This window comes from Stegodyphus dumicola, chromosome 6 (genome assembly GCF_044657685.1).
Source record: "Stegodyphus dumicola isolate Sdum_Otavi_A_Nest chromosome 6, ASM4465768v1".
Classification (NCBI taxonomy): Eukaryota; Metazoa; Arthropoda; class Arachnida; order Araneae; family Eresidae; genus Stegodyphus; species Stegodyphus dumicola.
The window spans coordinates 33,065,780-33,087,883 of NC_140773.1; the positions used below are offsets into that span (position 1 = coordinate 33,065,780).

Genomic DNA, 22,104 nt, shown 5'->3' on the forward strand with positions numbered 1-22,104 from the left:
TAATTCTTTTCTCTTGATTTACCATTATTGTCTATTAAAGAAAGAAATTTCGGACTAAAGTAAGTATCATCTGCTCAGATAATAAACAACAATACCACATCAATGTTTGTCAGAAGTAAAACATTTGAAGTTATTTAATTAGGAGCAAATTGCGATTCAGTGTAATATGACCTTCTTCCTTCTTTTGTGACAAGTAGTGGCTTGTTATCAAATGTTTGGCCGAAGTATTAAAGATTATTTTTTCCTCTGTACAAAATCCCAAGTAATTCACAAAAAATCTTAGTATAATCTTTTATGACTAATTAAATAAAGCAACCTTTTTTGAAAAGAAAGAACCTTATTATACTAGTTTTAAGAGTTATACAATGAAACATCTGCATGCATACACACTTATAAGAAGAATAGCATTTAGAAGAGGGATTTTGATAAAAGAAATGATGACAAATTATTTAGAAATGCTAATTTTTGTAACCTTTTAAATATATTTATCAGGTTCAGTGTTCCGCCTTACTTGCTTTGGGAACATTAAATGACCTGACTCGGAACAGGGAGCTTACTAAAGCTATGTTCAATAAATGTGGGAAGTAGACAAGATACACAGGAAGGGTATACGAAACCCTTTATTTTTTCTCTCTTTACAATGATTTCCGGACTTCGGAATACAGAGACCAACCACTTGTGGTCTGAATGTAAGAATATAAAAATATTAACTAAATTCTAACTAAACTAACTTTGGATTAATAAACAAGTGTCTACTTGAAGATTGGCCGTATATTAACAGAAAGGCCGTATGTAGTACAGAGAACTGTTAACACTACGATACGTTTAAAATTATCAAGAGGATTAAACCTCTGGCCTTGAAGGCAACCAGCAACCGAGTAAAACTGCTACGGCAAGCGGCCTGCTCCTAATCACTCCTTCCTCTCTCTTGCTTGGCAAAAAGCCACAACTTAAGTACTTGGCGTTCGCAAGACAAATTTGCATAAAATAAGTTAAAGCTTTTAATTCTGCCGGAAGTAGAAAATAAGAAGTGATAGTAAAGATTTAAAATAAAATAAACGTTAGTAAAACTTAAGATCCTTACATATTTAGCTTCAGAAACATAATTTCCCTTCCAAAGCAAAAGTGAAATTATAAATTATACTATTAAATGTTTTCTGTTTAACAAAATTTGACCATTTTCTTCCTTGTATAAAACAATTCTTTCATATCTGTAAAACAATTCTTTTATATCTTTGATTTGGTGTTTATAGTTTAGATTTGATCTAACAAGAAGAAAAGACTCTCTTATAAGAGTGATAAAAATCATCTTTTTGTTTTCTTTAGTTTATTTGTACTTTGCTCTTACATCAGTCAACATTTTTCTCGTTCTTTTCTTTAAAACAATACAAATATGCTGAGACAGAAAAGATGAAGCTTTGCTACCAAATGCTTTTAAGGTCTTTTTTGTCTTGATGACAAAAACTTCTTGATGGAACTTGCTTTAGTCTTGTCCTTCTATAAATAGGATATTTAGAGAAAAGGTAACAGGAAATTCGAATCAAGTTCTAAAAACAACTTATTTCTGAGTCTATCTGACAAGAGCTTAAAAACGTAGGACATATTTTCTCAAGTGTAAATTGAAAGAATAGCTTCAAGATCGCTATCAGAAGTTTACAATACGTAAAGAAAACAAGAATCATTGAAAGGATATCAGACAAAAGCTTTTTCAGATTACTTTTAAAGAACTTGCGATATGAAAACTTGCGATATGAAAACCGTAATAAGCTTTCTTCTTCAGTAGTGCTGAAGGAGGATTTTAAAGTTTTGCCCTTTAAAAAAAATTGAAATGTGAATGGAAGTCATATCAAGAAAACAACTTATTGGCATTTAAAATTGGTTATAACAAATAAACGATTAGATCTGAAATACTGGATCCAAGTTTATAAAAGACAGATTATTCCAAATACTTAGTAAGTAATAATATACTGGCTGTTATCTACTAATATTATTGTCAGTTTTTAGCTTTTACTTCTCTGAATTAGAAGATATAATAAATTTGATTTTTATTTTACTGTAAGTAAAAGAAATATAAGGAAAGATTGGATACACATTTATAAAATTGAAACCAAAGTATTCAAAATATTTAGAGACAATTAATTATATAGCTTATTAGCTTAATGCGTTACTGAACATTCAATGTTCACAATGTATGCGATTCATCATATTTAAATATTCCTTAAGTAAAATAAAAAATACTTGGGAAAATAATAAAATAGTAAATAAAATAGTAAAATTAATATAGTAAATGCCGAAGCAATGCAGATATTAGGAATGAAATTTTGTTAATCAGCTTCTGTCCGAATAAATATTTCATTCTTTCAAAAGATTTTATACTTCAATTCAAACAAAAAGATTAACGTTATATTGTTCGTTTAATAGATGTGTAGCACAACGTTATATTTTAACTTTTAAGGCATATTTTAAATTTATAACAGTTTTTTTTATTTTGAAACCCTTTCCTTTCAACTTTTGTTTGTTACAACTCTCTACTAGAATGAGGTTTTATAATCGCATTGAATGTAAATGAGGTTGAAGGAGTAATGGAGGTTCAGCTTACTTTCAGCAGAAGAGATTATGAGTCCTTAAGGGGGCGTTGTGCCGTCATAATACTTCTTTATTAAACCTACTACGCTCAGGCGTGTTGTACGTTACTGCTAACAATTACCGGCTAATTTAATTAAGAGTCAACTTTACGTTAGGTATTTGTGTCTAGTTCCGGCTAAGTCAACTTAGTTTAGTATTAGATTAGTTTCTTATTTTTCTTCTCTTGATTTAAAACCCAAGTGGAGGCTTCCCTGTGCGCCCGAGAAGGGGCTGACTGTATTATTTTTTTGAGTGAATAAAAGGGTATTTCAACCCTCGTCTGGAGTTTGTCGTTGCACTTGAACTCAACAATAATTCGCTACAGTACAATAGGTTTCTCTACATTCAGTATAAACCAAGTAGTTAGAAACATTATAAACATATTACTGTAGAATCGGTCCTTACTGTCTAGGAATATGATGTTGTAAACTTACTTCTTAGTTGGCTGTCTAGGGGCTAATAAACTAGTCCGATTTATGTAAAAGTTGAATATTTAATTAAACATGAATAGTTGCTACAAACTACAAAGTAATTACATACGTAGAAGGAAATAGATGAATTTACATAGATGATATATACAGATGAAGAGAATCGACTGTCTTTTTCATGTAAACATCTTTCAGTCGCGTCATCGTCTTAATGGCGGAATCGTCTGCCTTCTATCATCGGAAAAGTAAAAGATTTATTTTCACAGCTTGTCGCGTCATCTGATTATAATGAACGATGCCATCCCACAAATGCTCGTCCATCTTGATGGAATGCGGCCTCGCATTCTCGTAGCACCACCATCTCATCTAGGGATCTGAAAAATAAAATTTAAAAAAACAAAAAAAGAGATTTTTAGTTACTATTGATGGAAAAGTCGTCTTAAATGGTTTGTTTCAGCCATCTTCCCTTATCATCTTAACAACTTCAGAAATAACGGCTTTATCTCTTCTTCAATGCTCTTTCAGTGTTCGTTCATCTTTAACAGTATATCTGAATACATGTGTTTTACAAACACGTCTTCCTTTGATGTTGTCTGGAACAATTCATCTTCGTATTTACGTCTTCTTAAACATCATCTGAATACGTCTTCTGAATGCGTCTTTTTAGATACCGTCTGGATACGTCTTCTGAATGCGTCTTCTTAGATACCGTCTGGATACGTCTTCTGAATGCGTCTTAGATATCTTCAAGATCCGTCATTCGAATGCGTCTTCTCAAAATCATCTTCTTTAAGCCGTCTTCTTTCATACATTTCAACCTTAGACCTCATCTTCAGTCTTCTTAAATTAGTTCACGTCTTTAAAACAATAGTCCATAGTCAAATCGGGAGAAATTTGTCTAGTCGGGAAAAAGTTTATAATCAGGAATCATCAAAATTGGTATTTCATTATCAAAGATCGTCTGTCCATGGTTTCAGGTATTCAGCACAGGTACTAGTCTTGAACGGTCCTTCCGTAAAACCAACCTTCTCCACGTCGTATGTGTCATTAGGCTTCACCTTGGTGATTTTGTATGGACCTAAAAACTTGGATTTTAGCTTTATACCTGGCCCTAGTTGAGTGCGTTTAATAGCTACCATATCATTGATCTTGTATTTACGAGGGAGTTTTCGACTTCGATTGTAAGTCTTTCGATTCTCTTCCTGGATCTTCCGAATCTGCTCTTTCACCTCTTTACGTAGATTTTCTCTAGACTCGATAAAGTCCCTCTGAATTTCAGCTTCTATTAGTTCTTTAATCTTCCTGTCTTTATTCGTCTTTATCTTCGTACCAAACAAAAGCTCGAAAGGTGTCGAATTGATACTCCTCTGAAAAGTCGAATTAATTATTTGCTGGACATCATTTACTTGTTTGTACCATTTCGTAGGGTCATCTATAACCAACTTAGAAATGACTGATATGATAGTGGAATTCAACCGCTCTACTTGTCCATTGGCTCTTGGTAATCCTGTTGTGATTAAGGATAGATGAATATTTTCCTTAGTACAATAATCAGCAAATTCTTGAGAAGTAAATGCAGTACCTCTGTCAGCTACTATATTGCAGGGATTTCCAAATAATGATTTTTGAATTTCAAGTTTAGCTATTACTTCTTTACTAGAGGTGGTTTTAGTTGGATGTAACCAAACAAATTTTGTAAACGAATCAATAACCGCGAAAATGTATTTATAATTCTTGTTAGAACTCTCCAAAGGTCCCAAATGGTATATGTGGTAAGTGTTTAGAGGAATATATTCTTTAGGTAAAGGATGTAATAATCCCTCCTTCTTTCCAGATTTCCGGTTGGCCAGTATACAGGTAATACAATTTGCGATACATTTTTCAATTTTCTCTTTCAATTTAGGGATATAAAAATGTTGTCTCACATGTTCTTCAGTACGTTTGGCAGCAAAATGACCTCGTTCATGTGCGTCTTTAATTACTTCAATTTGCATAATCTCAGGTACTACTAGTGCTTCAATTCCATTCACCATTTTGGTCTTCACGTCATTCCGCAAACAATAATCTTCATATGGCTTAGACTTCAAAACTTCTTTTATAACTTTTATATATTCGTCAGTTTCTTGAGCTTGAATTATTTTAAATGTTATACCATCTTGAATTACAATACATACAGGATTTCGACTAAGAGCATCCACATGTCCCATACGGGTGCCAGATCTGTGTTCGATTGTGTAATCATAATCTTGTAACATTAATGCCCATCTAGATATTTTAGTACAAATGTCTTTCTTGCTCATAGTTTGTTTGAATGCTTTACAATCTGTCACGATTTTAAATGGTATGCCTAATACGTGCACCCTGAATTTTTTAAGAGCTTCTACTACTGCTTTAACCTCTAATTCGTAGCTCGAATATTTACGTTCAATGTCTGTCGTTTTCCTACTCATGTAATAAACCGGATGCATCTGATTATCAATTAAGGATTTCTGTAACAGAACCGCACCATAACCGTCAGCACTAGCATCAGTGTGTATTTCGGTTTCTGCTTTCGGATTATAAATACACAAAACAGGTTCTGATGTCAATATGCGTTTCAATTCGTTAAAAGCATAAAGTTCTTTAGTTTCGAATTTAAATTTAGAATCTTTCTTCAGTAAATCACTAAGCGGTTTTGTTTCTTCAATATTAAAATCAGATGGAAAACCACAAAAGTTACGCAATCTAGCTCTATTTTTTCGATCACCCAAAGTTCCAAACACAATTTGATGTAAAAGTTTAATTGACTTAGTAGGCCCAGTCTTTAAAGAATTTGAAATTCTAGGAATAGAATTTAAGGTAGTCAGTCATCTTAATTCACAGTATCATAGAACACTATTCTTAGAAGTAACAATGTGGAAATAATCGAAGCAAAACTTACTTATTTTGTAATATTCATAATGCTTCTTCCTAGGCTCATACCGGCCTGAGCACCCAAATCTGTAGAATCGGTACTTACTGTCTAGGAATATGATGTTGTAAACTTACTTCTTAGTTGGCTGTCTAGGGGCTAATAAACTAGTCCGATTTATGTGAAAGTTGAATATTTAATTAAACATGAATAGTTGCTACAAACTACAAAGTAATTACATACGTAGAAGGAAATAGATGAATTTACATAGATGATATATACAGATGAAGAGAATCGACTGTCTTTTTCATGTAAACATCTTTCAGTCGCGTCATGGTCTTAATGGCGGAATCGTCTGCCTTCTATCATCGGAAAAGTAAAAGATTTATTTTCACAGCTTGTCGCGTCATCTGATTATAATGAACGATGCCATCCCACATTACTGTTAGAAACGTTACGTAACTGCGATTGAACAAATTAAAAGAATTGTTTAAAATCGAAATTGTTTGTAATAACTCGCAAAATGTTTTTAATAGTTTAACCCGGGTATCCATTCTGGCAAATGGGCCAGGTACGTGGGAATTTTCGTTGTTTTCCCAGTGTATAATGTGAATGTAACCCAGATTCTCTTACAAAGACCTCCAAGAAGGCGCACCTCTTTTTAGATAGGTAGATTACATACTGTGCTTTATCACAATCTAAATAATTTAAATATAAATCTAAAGTGTATAATATTTTGAAAGAAGGAAATGTTTATTCGGACAGAAGATGAATAATAAAATTTCATTCCTAATATCTGCATTGCTTACCATCGGCTTTTCTATATTAAACATTCTAAATGTTTTATTATTTTCCCAAGTATTTTTTATTGTACTTAAGGAACATTTAAATATGATCATTCTTATACATTGTGAACATTGAATGTTCAGTAATGCATTAAGTAAAAGCTAACCGTTCACAAATGTAGTGTGGCTATATTTGTAATATTGCGATCTGGATTAATCTAACGGACCTATACTATGCACGTGTAATTGAATATGGAAATTGGTGCATGCACATTCATACATAAATTAGCTTGACTCTTAACCCGTGGTATACAAGAGAAGATGACAGATTGCATATAAATTTCACATTTCTTTTCAAACGTGTACATATTGCACCATCCTATTAAAATGAAGATGCTAACCTTTAACCCATTAGAACATAAAGAATGGTGAAAGCTAAATATGCCAGTTAATAATAATAATAAATTAATTAATACAAATGAAATTAAGAGATTATTATCTTAGCCGTTGCAAAAACATTTTAGGGACAACTGATTCAGATTTTTTTACCAAAAGATTTTGTAGGAGATATTTTTAAAATCTTTTTTATATAAGTATGATTTTTCAGTTGTTTAAAATATAGATACTTAGTGTAAAGTGAACATAAGCTCATATTTGTAGTAATAATTATTTTTTCACTCAATTTATAGATACTATGTTAATAAAAGAGAGCAAACTTATATTGACAATCGTTCAATGATGATTAGAATATAGTTAGTTATGGGGTTTGGTCTACACAAGTGTCGAAGAGAAATTTCATCGAGATTCGATCAAATTTCTAACCGACTGAAAGTATACCCTGAAGAAGAATACGAAGCCTATAATAACGATATGGTTTTCACCTATAGTATAGTTTGGGATTCTACGTATATTTTGATTGAAAGGTTTCTCTAAATTTACTTCTTCTCTGTTTAATGATCTTGCCAACTGACAGCTGATATTCACTACCTGGTCCCCGCTTCGAAATCCATACCGTGCAGGTGTGACGTGCAGGCGCTAAATCGTCTGTACACGACTTAGTTACTGGTCTGGATGTTGTAAGAAGTAAAGCAACCACCATACTGCGATCTATTGAGACTCGTCCTCTGATGCGTAGCAAACGTAATCGCACATTAGCCAAATTGTCGTCGAGTGCCGGAAAAGGTCAGCTTAACCAATGGCAAAAACAGCCTGCCTCCAGGAAAACAGAAACGCTTCAGAGTTGACGCCATATTTCCATTAGCGAGGCTTAAGTGTACAAGATTCCTGTGGGAAAAATCGTTATCACAAAATAAAAGTATTTATTGTGTAATTAACTATATTTGTAACTATTTTTAGTGCAACGTTTTTAGTTCAGTCATTTAAAATCAAAATGTTTTCTCGTCAGGTCTATTGAGAAGAAAAATTCATTCCAAATATCTAAAAGAATCACAGTGGACAGAATGCTGTCCACTGTGAATTTAATAGTTCTGTTGCTTTATAAATGAATATGTGTGGCACATTTCAATGCTGATTCATTGCTTTCTATGAAGAAAAGAGGTGAATATATGAAAAGAAAGGGTTTTGAATTATTAGACGACCATGAACGAAAATCATTAAGCACAAATCGCGCACAGACTAAAAAAAAAAAAAAAAAAAAAAAAAAACAAGAAGAATGCAAACAGCAAAAGCATTACTGAGGAAAAGAAAATGTGACGTGATTAAATTTACATGAATTTCATCTATAGATTTTCTCACTTGACATCCGTTGTTGTTGTTGTGAATTACCTCACTTGTCTGTTAGTAACATCAAAACAAGTCTACGAAATTTATCGTGGCAACAAATGCGCAAGATTGAGCTTAAGCACCATACAGGTGATAGTAGGATTTTGCTCAGTTCGCCCTGAAATTTCATGAACCAGGTTAAAGGTTAGCCGGGGAGACAGATTCGAGGGTCTCCCACACCTCTTCCCTTACCACCAACCTCTAGAGGACGTTCCACTCACAGCATATTTAGAGTACTCCCATGCAGAAGAGACACTACACATTTACCAGCATCCATGTCTTCTCAGGGATCCGAACCCGGCCCTTCGGTACAGCAGTCAGAGTCGCTAACCACTATCCCGGTTAGGCGGTTCACTTGACGTTTATTTCTTGCAAATAACTTCTAGTGGTCTTCCTGCTTATAGTTTTACTGAACTGCTATTTAAATTGTTAAGAATGTTTTGTTGCTGTGCACTGGGTCGCTTAAATTCTGTAACTTAGACTAAATAGATGCAACTCAGACTGAAGTTGAGTTGTACATAATATTCTTTAAAAAAAAAAAGAGTATTTTACTATGTAATGGAGGAACAGAAAATAATTACAAAATGCGCCTACGTATTAATGTTGAAAATTTTGGTGATGCCAGGATTAGACTGGAATGGATTAGGTTATGACAGAATACCCTAGATTTATCTGTCTAAGGAATAAAGGATGCCTTAATGGAAGACTGAACTGGCATTATATTAGGCATGGGAAAAACCATGAAATCTCTTCTGAAACCAGCCCATTAAGCGGGTCTTAATCCCGGGTCGAACTATCAGTATTGAGTGATTTTCTACTTGGATGCTGGTGGGCTAAAACGTGCAGAAAAGAGGATCGCATTTGCTTAGAAATTATTCCTTTGGCTCCCGACTATTCTTTCTGAAAGCACTGTTGTTTATTCCTGTTTGGGAAGAACTGTCGTCCACTCAATCGTATATGAAAATGTGCGAAATGATTGTAGACTGGAATAATTATTAAGTAGTTTGCTTTTCAATCGGTAATCAGTTTTAGCTATTAATAGCAGAGGTGTCGATTTTCTTTCATGCCAAAAACATTCATGCCTTTCTAGGTAATTCCAAAATTTTTCTTACAGATCTTACAGTTTCTTACAGTTTCCCTTTTCTCCTCTCATTGATTAAACTTAAAAAGAAAGATCTACATGGAAACGAAAAATTATTACATATATCTCTTCGCAATTTTCATAATATTATGAAAGCGGTGTGCTGTTGTAAGCAAAGAAAGCGGATTGGAGTTGCACATAGAATGAGCATACGCATTGGCAAATAACCAATGGATTTCAAGCATGGAACAAAGCGAAGATATTGTGCAGTAGAAGGTCGAAGTCAAAAGGTAAAGAAGACGGGTTTCCATTCAAGCATCCCGTTCGCCTGGAATTGAACTACGAATGTTGAGTGACTTTATTCGCGCGGCCAATGATGAGTGTGTCGTAGCAACACAATCATCAGCGGCTTCATCAATATATAAAGTTTAAAGTGAGAACATCCACAAGCTTATGCCCGAAGACGTATCATTAACATATGGTGAAGTTTGTAATGAGGTATGTAGTGCTACATCCCATTAGGAAAGCCAAAGTAATAATTTATTGTTTAAGTGTCTACAACTAATTTTTTAAGGTTTAGTGGAAGAAAAATAAGGTGTTTATTTGCTATGTCAAAGTTCTGCGTTTACAGAAATTAGGTACATGGTTTGCCTAAAAGAAATAGACACGTTCAAAATCTTACATAAGAGTTTTAGTAACACTGCTTAAATAATTATACGGTTAGAAGAATATGTCTTTAAGTTTGTATGGCAAAAGGTACAATCTTCTGCGTGAGACACATTTATAGCATTACAGATATCATTTCTTCCCAAATATATCTCCTTGCTAATAGTCGGAGCAACAGCTGTAATGTACTGATTAAAATTCTCCATAAACGTATGAAGGACAGGAACACAACTTCAGCCCTACAAGAAGTAGTTGCATCAGGACTTTCGGTGGGCAGTATGCCACAGGAGTGCTTTGTTGAACAGCCATTACAACTGCGAGACAAAATGTCATTTTAGAATGTACCTGTTCTAAAATGAAGATTTACAGCAGAAAAAAATGTTTTTGTGTATTTAAGCATACTAAACGCATTTTTAAACCTCATCAACAGCCATATTGTCCAAGTGACCTCAAGTACGCTCATATGGTAGTGATGTTACAAAAATGAAGGGAGAACGTCGTAAATTTGAAGAATTCTTTAAAAGGTATTAAATGTTTTTTTGGGAAAAGCAAACACTTTTAGATTTATGAGCATTTAATCTACGTAAGGCCAGTTTTATGTTATGGAAATTCAAATTCCCAAAATAACGAACATATTCCACACTAGTTTCGTGCTCCTAAACGTCGTCTTTCTGTTTTGCAGGAAACTATTCTTAATGCAATAATTATGCAATTAGCATTTAGCTGAGGATCCAAGTTGGTGGTTTTTCTACCTGCTTTTTAGTGGCTTCCCTGAAGGCTACTCAGCGAAGTCATTGCAGCTGAAATTGCACTGCAGTGACTTTTGTCAGCCAAATTTACTTTGAGGAACAGAATAGGTAATTTCATTTTAAAGAAAGTTAAATTATCTTCTTATTAAATTCCGATCATTAAATTGCTTCACATCGTTGCTTGACTTATTCAGGTGCAGTGCATTTAAAGAAACTTGTAAAATTTAATAACTTTTATTTAAGAGTAAAATACCGTTCAACTAATTGTAAGTTACAATCATCTCTCAAGAACAGAAATTTAGAAATTTCATTACGACTTAAAAGAGAAAATACTTGGTAAATTATTCAATAAACTATGCGTAATCTAATGAAATACAGGAAGCGCTTTATTACGACAAGAGGGGAGAACCAGTTACGGTGCATTAATCCTATTTTTTCTTTAAAATTGAAATTGCTTCCATCTATATGAAGAATGAAATTTGATGCTTTCTACTTCTCTTTCAGAGGAAAGAATGCATTAAATGTTGGATCACAGATTTTTAAGCACAGTAGTACAAAAATTCTTTTCACAATTAATGACATTTTATCAATACTTAGGAGACAAATATAAACGTTCAAAAATATGGTTTAAATATGGATAAATTTTATTTAATATAAAATACTGATGATTACTCTTATTTACTTATGTTACAAATAAAAATAAAAATATGGCTTAAATATGGACAAATACAATAAAATAAAATATAAATATAAATAAAATAAAATAAAAATATAAATAAAATAAAATAAAAATATAAATAAAATAAAATATAAATATAAATAAAATAAAATAAATATATTGTTTGAAAATAGATAAATTTTATTATTATATAAAATACTGATGATTACTCCCATTTACTTATGTTACAAATAAAAATACAAAAATACCAGTGTTATCATTATCTCAAACATATGACGTTTTCCTTAAATAACACGTTATTTTTATATTGAATTTTTCTTATATTCTTTCTTTGTTCAGCCAGTCGCAGAAATATAATTAAGCGAATTCTAATAACGAGCGAAAGAGTTAACGGACACAGTTGTGGGAATTCTGTGTTTCTGCCCATTTATGATGCGACATTGCAAGCATCGGTGAGTGCCATTTCTGGATTTTGCTAGTATTTGCACTTAGAGATGTTATCAGGAACCGCTTCAGGATGAGAGATGCTTGGATGAGAGATGCGCAGAGATGCTTCAGGAACCGGGCTGTCAGGTATTTGATTTACTATTTACTTGAACATTTGATTTATTCTTGCAGTCAAGCAATGAATAGTTTGCTTGATTGTACTCTTGTTTCATTATATTAATACTTTTGATGTTTTAAAAGACAAAGCCAGAAAGTTTACTCTAGTAGAGTAAGGTTAAACATGTGTATAGTTTATGAATGAAATTAGGCTTTACAAAAGCAATAATAAACTGAAATAATTAAAACATCACCGTCTTCCTCATTAATTAAGACATTAAATGATTTGCATAGTTACCTTGAAAACAAACGCTCCATCTTCTATGGTTCCTATGTATTCTCCACAATTTGTGCGGACCACCAGGGCGTCTTCAAATGCAGCTGAGGATTCCCTACGCACTAGTGATGACTGATCATCTGGAGGGGATCGAGAACTAAAAAGTGCGACTTGTATGGCTGCTATCACTACAGCCGTTAGCAGAAGACTCAGGACCACTACCGTCCCCAAGAGACACCTACAAGAGAAAATGAAATTATAAATATTGCTGTCAGTTGCTTTGAAAAACTTAAGTTTTAAAGTTTCTCATTCAAATACGCTCAGCTTTACATTGAATAGCAGTTGCTTAATATGACTCAGTTTCTCATAAAATATTTAGTTGAATAAAGGAGACCTGAAGAAATTATGAAAACTGTTCACACTGGAGCACCGTTTACAAATTTCTTAATTACATGTAATTTATATTTATTCGTCTTTTTATCTCTGTACCGAATCATTCCAATTCATATTAAAATGTTTCTATTCATAATGTAAAATATTAAATTTATATAACACATAACTTACGGTTATATGTTGCGTTTTCCCTGACTTATTAATATAGCTTTTTTTCCCGCAATATTTTCATAGAAAGTTATCGCTTTGTTATCGCAGTAGCTGAAAGTTGTACATTGAGAGAGAAGAGTGGTTGTGAAGAAGGCATGTGATATTTGAGACTGGACGGGCATTCAAATCCGGTTGGTGAATGGAAGATAGTGTTAACCAGAGGGATGTCATAGACAAATGAATCTGCTGACTGTAGAGGTCTGCTGATTGAGACGTTTCATTTCTGTATTATTTGTAAAGCATGCTTTTTTTAGGTGTTTATTTTTCCTTTACGCTCTTTATACTTTGTTAAAGGTTAAACATCATACCGTAGAGGTTATTTAAGATTGTAAAATTATATCTTTATGATATTAAGACACATTAATAACGAAGGCATGCCAAGAAGGCGGGAGGAGTACCTTATAATGCATCAACCTGTTTAGTGATCCAAATTTGCTAAATTTAAAACTTTAATAAACTACATAAAAATCTGCGTCAATTTGTATTTACATAGTCATTCGTGTTGTGTTGGGCTGATGAAGATACACTCACACATGCACATATACGTGCAAACACTCGCGTGTAAAATTAAGGTAATGTGCAAATTATGTCTATTTTAACGAAAACGTATCGAAACCAGATGAGCCTCTTTTACATGAAAACTCCGAAATCAATGTATTAATTATGATGCCGAAGAATTATAAAAATATTCACAGTGAACACATAAGCGCACAGATACGCAGATGTGCTTGCTTGCGGAGTTTGGACTAGCTGGGACTATGGAATGGGATATAAGCATGCGAGAGATTTTCGGCGATTTGTGCCTCGTACGCCTTCTACGCCTTGTACTTCTTCTCGTACGCCTCGTACGCCTTCGATTTGTGCCTCGTATTTCTCCCAAAAGTTGGGTAAATTTTCAAAGGTATCAGGTAAAATGAGGAATCACGAACGTATGGATGATAGAATGAAATGGAGAATTGTGTGTAGATTGAACGCAAGCAAAACACAAGCTCAGGTAGCTTCAGAATTCAATGTAATATCCAGTTTCGTCTGAAATTTGGGGAAACAGATGATGAATTCATGTGCACTTTATGCGCGGCGACACATGACCGCTACAGATTCACAGCTCTCACATGAGCTTAATACTGCATTTGGAACCCGCGTTCCACGATCTACAGCTGCCTTAAAGCATCACGAGATAGGGCTGTATGGCAGAAGACAAAATGCTGTGTGTGTCTCGCGAACTGCAGCATAGATGAGAGCGCATTTAGCATGTTGAAGAGAACATGTGCTTTGGATCAGACTACATTGGAACACATTGCGTTTTACAGATGAGTTCAGATTCATCCTGGACACTGATTTTCAGCGTAACTGTAACTTAAAAGAATCTGGAAAATGATACCATCAATCCCTCATCAGAGAAAATGATCATTACGGTGGAGGAAGTGTGATGGTTTATGTAGGCAGTATGTTGGTTGTTCACTCACCACTTCATGTGTTTGACAAAGGATCCTGATTGCTATGAGTTACAGAGAGGAGATAAGACCTATCTTCGACGTTTCAGATGGGCAGTTGGTTCTACGTTACCGTTAATGGATGACAACGCTCGTCCACATACGGTTCAGCTAGTCGACGATTACTTGGAAAATGAGGATATTCGTCGCATGGATAAGACAGCCAGATCTCGTAACCTTAATCCCTCAGAACATTACTGGGACGCTTCTTGGGACCTCCTTTCGAAAACGATCCCAGAGTGAAAAACTGCCTTGCTGCAGGAGTGGTGTCGTCTGCTACAGGGGCTCCTCAACTGCCTCTTGTCCAGTATACCGTCAAACTGCGCGACTTATTTGACTGCGAGAGGGGAGTATATACCATGTTAGACACATTTTAAGTTCGATAACACAATGTGGATTTTATACGTCTCTGCACCCTGAATGAAACTGATAATCATGCGTATATATAAAATGATTGTTGAGTGGCACATCTCTTTCTTTGTTATAAATGTATATTCATACCAAATTTCATTAAATAATTTTTCCGAAATTCGATATAATGTGCAAATGTTCTTAATTTTGCACACGAGTTCTATGTTGATTTTCTGTATGTTTTTTCCTACTGCAGGTTTTCATAATCTATGCACACTCAGATCGATGTTTTGTGTTTGCGATAAAAATGCATTTTGAGTTAGGCGTTCGAATAAAGACTTCGTAAAATTATAATTCTTGCCATAATCTTAAATATTAGATTTACGATAAAATTTTATTTTAGGAGTATATTTTTAGGATTATATATATATATTTTTAGGAGCATAGCATTATACATTTCAACTAGAAATACAGAGAATTATTTAAACATATGATGATCTGAAATGATTGAAACCGTGCATAACACAAAGGAATGCTCTAGGGATCATAAACGGCTTTTATCGTTATAAATTCCCTTTATTCAAACTAAAACTAAGCTCTTGTCGACAAAGTTTTAGAAGTTTACACTTACCTGTGTAACTTTTTCCTGTGAATCTTCTTGTGTCTTCTATGTAGAAATCTGTCGTCGTCATTATCCAGGTAACTGTACGGACGGTGGCTTAAAAGGGACATTTCTGCTTCAAATTTTACATAAAAAATGTTTTCATTTCGTCTCAGATTGCATCTTTAAAGGAAACCTAAGAAAGAAAGGAGATAATATGTTTTACATTAAAATGACTGACGTACATTTTTGACGTAATAATGCATCAAAAAGTATTGACCTAAGTGAACTTCAAAAGAAAGTGCAAAGAAAGTGCTATTTGTGAGGTGAGATAGACTGTCCTTCCACAGCAGTTATGACTACTAAAACAAATATATATGTTTAATCTAAGCTAGGCATATTTATCAAATACAGTAAATGCAAGTGGTCTGTCAGGCAACGGGTGTTTAGTCTAAAGGGGCTTTGTCCCTGACGGACTATTGTTTTCGTTTTGCGATTTTGCGTCGAATCACTCTGAATGTCCGTTTCACTTTCAAACTGCTGCCACCAAATGTTAAAGTCCTGCATTACATTTAAAGAAAATAAATAACGAAAATTCTGTATAAATGTATGTATGTGTCTCGCATTCTGATAAAAAACGGTACCTAGAGCCATCCAAGTTTGAATGATGTAATCCTACTGCGAATATAGGCATCTGGAAGCCCAAATTTGAAATTTGGAATTTGTTTTATTATCGATATGATATTTCATAAAGCTTTAACGAATTTCTGATTAATATATTCAAGGATTTCAAAGCGAGCAATGGAAATGCTGTAAAAAAATATCTCCAGCGCGTGAAACTGTGTATCGGAAATTCTAAAGATAGGCTGAATTTAAAATTATTTTACAATATTGCTCTTGAACTGAATTTTATGGTTTAAGTGCGAAGAACATGATATTTTAAAAATAAAGATAACACACAAAATGTTAAAAAACGCCCCTTTGGACATAATTTAAAATTTGAAACCTTTCATATTTTTTTTAAAATATGATTACATCCCTTTTTAGTATTCACACAGTAGTATTATGCGGCATAGAAGGATCTATGAAAAGTTTTAATTGTTAGAAAATACTATAGCTAAATATCGCACTACATCAAGTTTATCTGATATTAGCTCTTAGGATGTATAGGGCATATCACAATTATCAAAAAAATTCTAGAATGTCGAATCACTTTTATCATAAATTTTACTTGCGATGTTTCAAAATGTTGAATCTAATGTGATATAGTATACTATAATTCAGTCACTAAAAAAAAAGTAGAAGTAGGAAATTATCCTTTTTCCACAATTACAAGCATTGACGAATTTCTGTATATTACCAAAGCATTTATTAAAAAGATAACCTAACATAGCGTAGCGTAGACATAACATGACACAGCATTGCAACGTGATATGACATAGCATAACATAATGATTACATATTTACAGAATTAACTACACAACGTAACTTAACTACACGAAAGGTGGACATAGCGTATCAACATACTATAGCATCTCATAGACATAACCTGCATAGTATTGCGACATAACATATTGACGTCACAGATTTTCAACATAAAATACACAGCGTCATATAACCTACACGGCATACAAAACATATTCCTGCATATGAACATAGCATGGTGGCATATATATTAACAACAAAATTTTATAAACAAAAAAAATAAATAAATAAACAGCATAACATGACCTGTACAGCATAGCATAGACAAAAGCATAGCATAGCGTAGACAAAAGCGATTGAACATATCATAGCATGTAGTCATAGTATAGCTTTATAACATAGCACAGCATAGCGACATGACAAGGACATAGCTTGGCAACTTAACACCATTACATAACTTATTAACAACATAAAATATACAGCGTTACATAACCTACACAAATTTTCATGTTATTATTAAACACTTTGCCATATGGCATTCTCTGCTGTTAAATACACGAAGCCGTCTTAACCAGTGTCACGCAAAACGAAAATTTGGGAAAAGAGAAATTTTAGTGTAATTGTACATCTTTTACGTTATGGCGCTAAATAAATAATCCCTTAGAACTGTTATAGAGTTGCTAGGTAGATGAACACTGACAACCCCGTAGCAATTTTTCAGTGATTAATTGCTCGGTTTCAACTGTTATATTATTTACAAAGTTTTCAGACATGACTCTGATGACATTTAAAGTTTAGATGCTGACAGGTAATTAATTAAGAAAATGAAACTGATAAATTTTCCGCACTGGGAAAAAACTTGTTTTTTTTTTTCGTTCAACGAAAACACAATTAGAAAAGATTCTTTGAACAGTTAATTATACAAATAGGTCACTTCTTCCTATAGCAGAAGAATAGTGATGGAAATGGGTGTAATCAGTTATTGAATAGAACATCTTGTGACAACCTAAACAGTTTATTTTTACAGTTTTATTTACAAATCCAATAAGTGACAGCTTTAGCTTTGACATCTCAAACAACACTCTGAACATAAAATGGCGTGAGATAATATTCATTAATTCTCAAATACACATGAAAAGCAGCAGCTCAAAGCCATTTTTCTCCTTTTTTAACAAAAGAAACGAGTTCAAAAAACATAAATGTAAAAAACCCCAACTGTTGCCATCCGTTATTTACTAAATTACATCAAAACAAAGATAATAATTAGGTAGATGTTCAACTTGACAGTTACACCTGAGGGAAGAGTTTAAGTGTTTTCGCAAAATAGATTGCAATTAGGTAAAAATGAGAAATACATTTCACTTCCCTGTGGTTGGAAGGTACGTAACTTATGCACATTCAAATATTTTCTTCTTTCACTTCTGTTGCTTGTTTTCGAAAAATCATTCGCTAGCAGACATTTAAAAGGCTGGAATAAAGGTATCAAATATTAACTTACTAATTCATTTTGTAAAAGGACTTAAATAAAAACTCTCAAATACCAGCATTTTAATTTAATACCCCTTATCGAACGGATCTAAGCGCTTTTGTAGAATGCAGAAACAATTCTGTTATTTGAGGTCAAGCGATTTGTTTGATAGATCGTCTGCAACGCAATCACTTGCATATTTCATTGCCTTCCGTTCTTTAAAAAATACGGTCCTTAAATATATGTAATCTAATCTATTTTTAAACACTGCTCCTTCTAATGACGACTGCATTTCTTTAGCTGTCACTTTACTTATTAATTAGATCCGACTTTTAAGAAATGGGTAGTCGTTAGCAGTTTGCTCATATAAATATTGAAGACCATAAAAATTTGCTAAACGAGAAGATTCCTGAAAATCTGTTTTCGTCTCACGTTTTTATAAGTTATTGGAATTTTATGTCATAAAGAAAAGAAGAAATGAATTTAAAAAAGAGGTATGAATTATAGTGAATTTAAAAATTTTACGCAAATAAGAGCTTGTAGATATTACTATTTTATTTCGCATAAAATAATATATCATGCGAGAAATTGAAATCGTTTCGGTTGCCTCAATTCCTCTTATTACTGAGGAAAACTCATTTCACGGTAATTACCCACGAATTTAAGGGCAGTAAAATGTATTTCCAGCAATTTTGCTTTCCATTTTTGCAAAACGCGAGGTTCTGAATGGATGAAAGCAAGGCTTTGGAAGAATGATAAGTGGAAGCAGAGAATATCGCAAGCGGAGAAAAAATTAATTGAAACGAAATAAATGTAAATAAATGTATATTTTACACATAACAAGATTTGTTAAGAATTAATAAATACTAACTTTTTTCTCTTAATAAAGATTCATTCAATGTGAAAATGTTTTAGATGGAAGATATTTAAATCAAACAGTGAATTTCTCCTAAATGGAATTCTACAGAAAAAATCTTAAAACAAATGATATGGAATTTCCCTTTCATTTCCTTTAAAATATTTTCGTAAGTTTTATTCCATTGCAAAGCAGAATGTTTCGTCATCAGAAGTCAATACAAGTTCTTAGTAACACGATATATGTAACTTTTGTGCAACGTATTGATGTTTCTTAATATTTATATTATCATTCTATTTAAAAGAAAAATACTAATTTACCTTAAACGACGTATGTGTATGTAGTACTAGTCATAAAAAGAACATCTAGACTCAACGTAGCTTCACTCGTAGCAGTCTTTATTTTTCATATGTAAATTAGACAATCAGAGAAAATAATTACGGTTTCAGTTTTACTGCTGTATAAATTTGCCAAAGCAAATACTAACAGCTTGAAACGTACCCGCCTTGTAAATAAATTGTATGATTAAATGTAAGTGCGTTGTGAGTAAACAGGAATTAAAATCCTTATTCAGCAGCACCTTTACATCTTTTAAGCAACCACATATGCATATGAGTGGCACTGATAGCCGGACATGCAACGGAAGACAAATTGATAGCACGAGAGGAGGCAATGTTTCTATCAGTGATTATCCTGCAGAAGCTAACTAGTTTGGAAAATAGCGTAAAAAGTGAAATGAAATTTCTAGACATTATATGTGAACAACGCCAAGAAAGGATCATCAACTCAGCAGGATGTCATTTGTTGATAGCTCTGCCTCATCGAAATATTAGCTTAGCAATGGCGGGCGATAACATGTTCTCCGGTGTCATCTATCATCTTAAGAATCACAATCTTTTAGGAAGAAAATGTGGCCATATATGTCTTGACAGTCGATAGTGTGCTAAAATGCATATTTTAGTGTGGGATCTTATTGTTTATAACAGCAGATAAACGCCTCAAGAATTCTAGCCACTTTAAAATGTACTTGATACGTCAATAACGTTCTACAACCAATCGCAGTTTTATACTTCCAACATTTTTGGGGGAATGTTCCAGCAGAATAACGTCACTTCTGCATTACCAAAGCATTTTGTTTCAGAATCAAAAAGGCCTCATTGCTTCTTTGGCCACTAAAATCACATGATTAGTCTCATTGGTTGGGGAAAATACTTTTGAGTCAGCGACTGAATACACAGAAGTACATAAGTGCATTGGGAGAATAATCACATGAATGTAAACGGAGCTAGGCTAGTTAAAATATCAAAAGCTGTTGCCATCAAGAAAACTATAGGACTTTCAGACAACAATCATCACGAAACTTTCAGGGAGAATCAAGCATGTGAAAAATATAACACGTTATGACATTTTCGAAACCGTTCATAACCCTGAGACCGAAGACAGACTCATAAACAACGCTTTGCGTCAATAACATTTGCAAAAATAGATTAACAAATATAAAGTGCCTTTAGGTTTGCTGCATTCTATCTTCAAATAAAGTTCACTTATCCCTTCAAAACGTTGCATACGTATATTTACATTACTATTTGCATGGCAGTAATAGGAGAAAGTCGAGCTTCGAAGAGATTTGTGCGTTCCAGGACTAATTAATAACAGAAATAGTCCAATAGTTTTCTTCGCTAATAATTGTTTATCATTTCAGCATGTGTTCATTATTCATGCGCACAAAACTGCAATCATTATAATTACAATCAGCTCAGTGCTTCTTCGCACATAAACTTGTTCTCTGACTAAAATACTTTACATTACGTAACTCTTCTATTTGATGATTTTAAGCTTTTAACTAGTCATGTTGCGTCTCTGAGATTGTTCCGTTTATAAATCGTCTGTATTTTTTCTTTAATGCAACAAAATCAAGAAGAGGCGTTTAAGTTCAGTGTTAGTACGATACTCACCGCTTATTTAAAGCATATCCGTCCCAGTAAGTTTATTAAGTAATGGATTTTAATGGAAAGTGATAGAGCATTTCAAATTATGATACGAGTTTTAAACACATCTAGTGAGATAGTAAATAGCAGTACATCTAATAATTAATCTATTTACAAAGTTTTGAAATTTATTTTTAATTTCCTTATGAAAATTTTTTTATAATTACGAACTTCATGAAATTTTAAACTTTCACGAGGAACTGTAATATCCGTGTTTGTCCCTTATTATTCATCCTTTCCTAATCACCAACTTTCACTTTAAAAGAAGTGGTAAAATTTGGATTACTCTTCTACATTCGATTCAGATTAGCATGTCTGCTTATGCTTCTGTATCATTTTCACTCTCAACTTTTATATTTGTTTTTATCCAATGCAATGTATTATAAAAATAAAATTTCATAGGACCATCACTGAAGTCAGAAGCTTTAGCAATAGCATATAGATACTCTGAGGCTTGTTCAAGTGAAAACTATATTTCTGAAAGCACTTTTATATATGTTTTTCGAGACTTCCCCACGCATTGAATATAATATGCATAGTTTTTGATAAAGATATCGACTTAGTTATCTTCATCAAAATGCTCGCATTTTCACAAGAATCAATCTCTCTATCTTCTTTCTTTTAAATATCCTTCTTTGAATGTCATCTTTTCTATACTAACGCATGAAAGCTTTTATAATACGTTAGTAAAACATTGAACGGCAGAAGTTGTATTTCATCAAATTTAATATTTTCAGAACGAGATTCGAGGCGGGGGGCATGCAGCAACGTTATTTAGCATTTACGCTTTTTTAATTTTTTTTCAAATTTTGTT

General features: G+C 33.2%; 1 protein-coding gene across 1 annotated transcript in view; it reads right to left on the reverse strand.

The window, feature by feature from the left end:
• LOC118199568 (uncharacterized) overlaps nt 1-22,104 on the reverse strand; it is a 753,888-nt gene that overhangs the window by 369,910 nt on the left and 361,874 nt on the right. The window contains exons 3-4 of the mRNA XM_085818213.1: nt 15,584-15,749; nt 12,527-12,743 (exon numbers count right to left, since the gene is read on the reverse strand). Coding sequence (XP_085674339.1) covers nt 12,527-12,743; nt 15,584-15,684 — 318 coding nt within the window. The 5' untranslated portion in view covers nt 15,685-15,749. The remainder of the gene's footprint in view (nt 1-12,526; nt 12,744-15,583; nt 15,750-22,104) is intronic.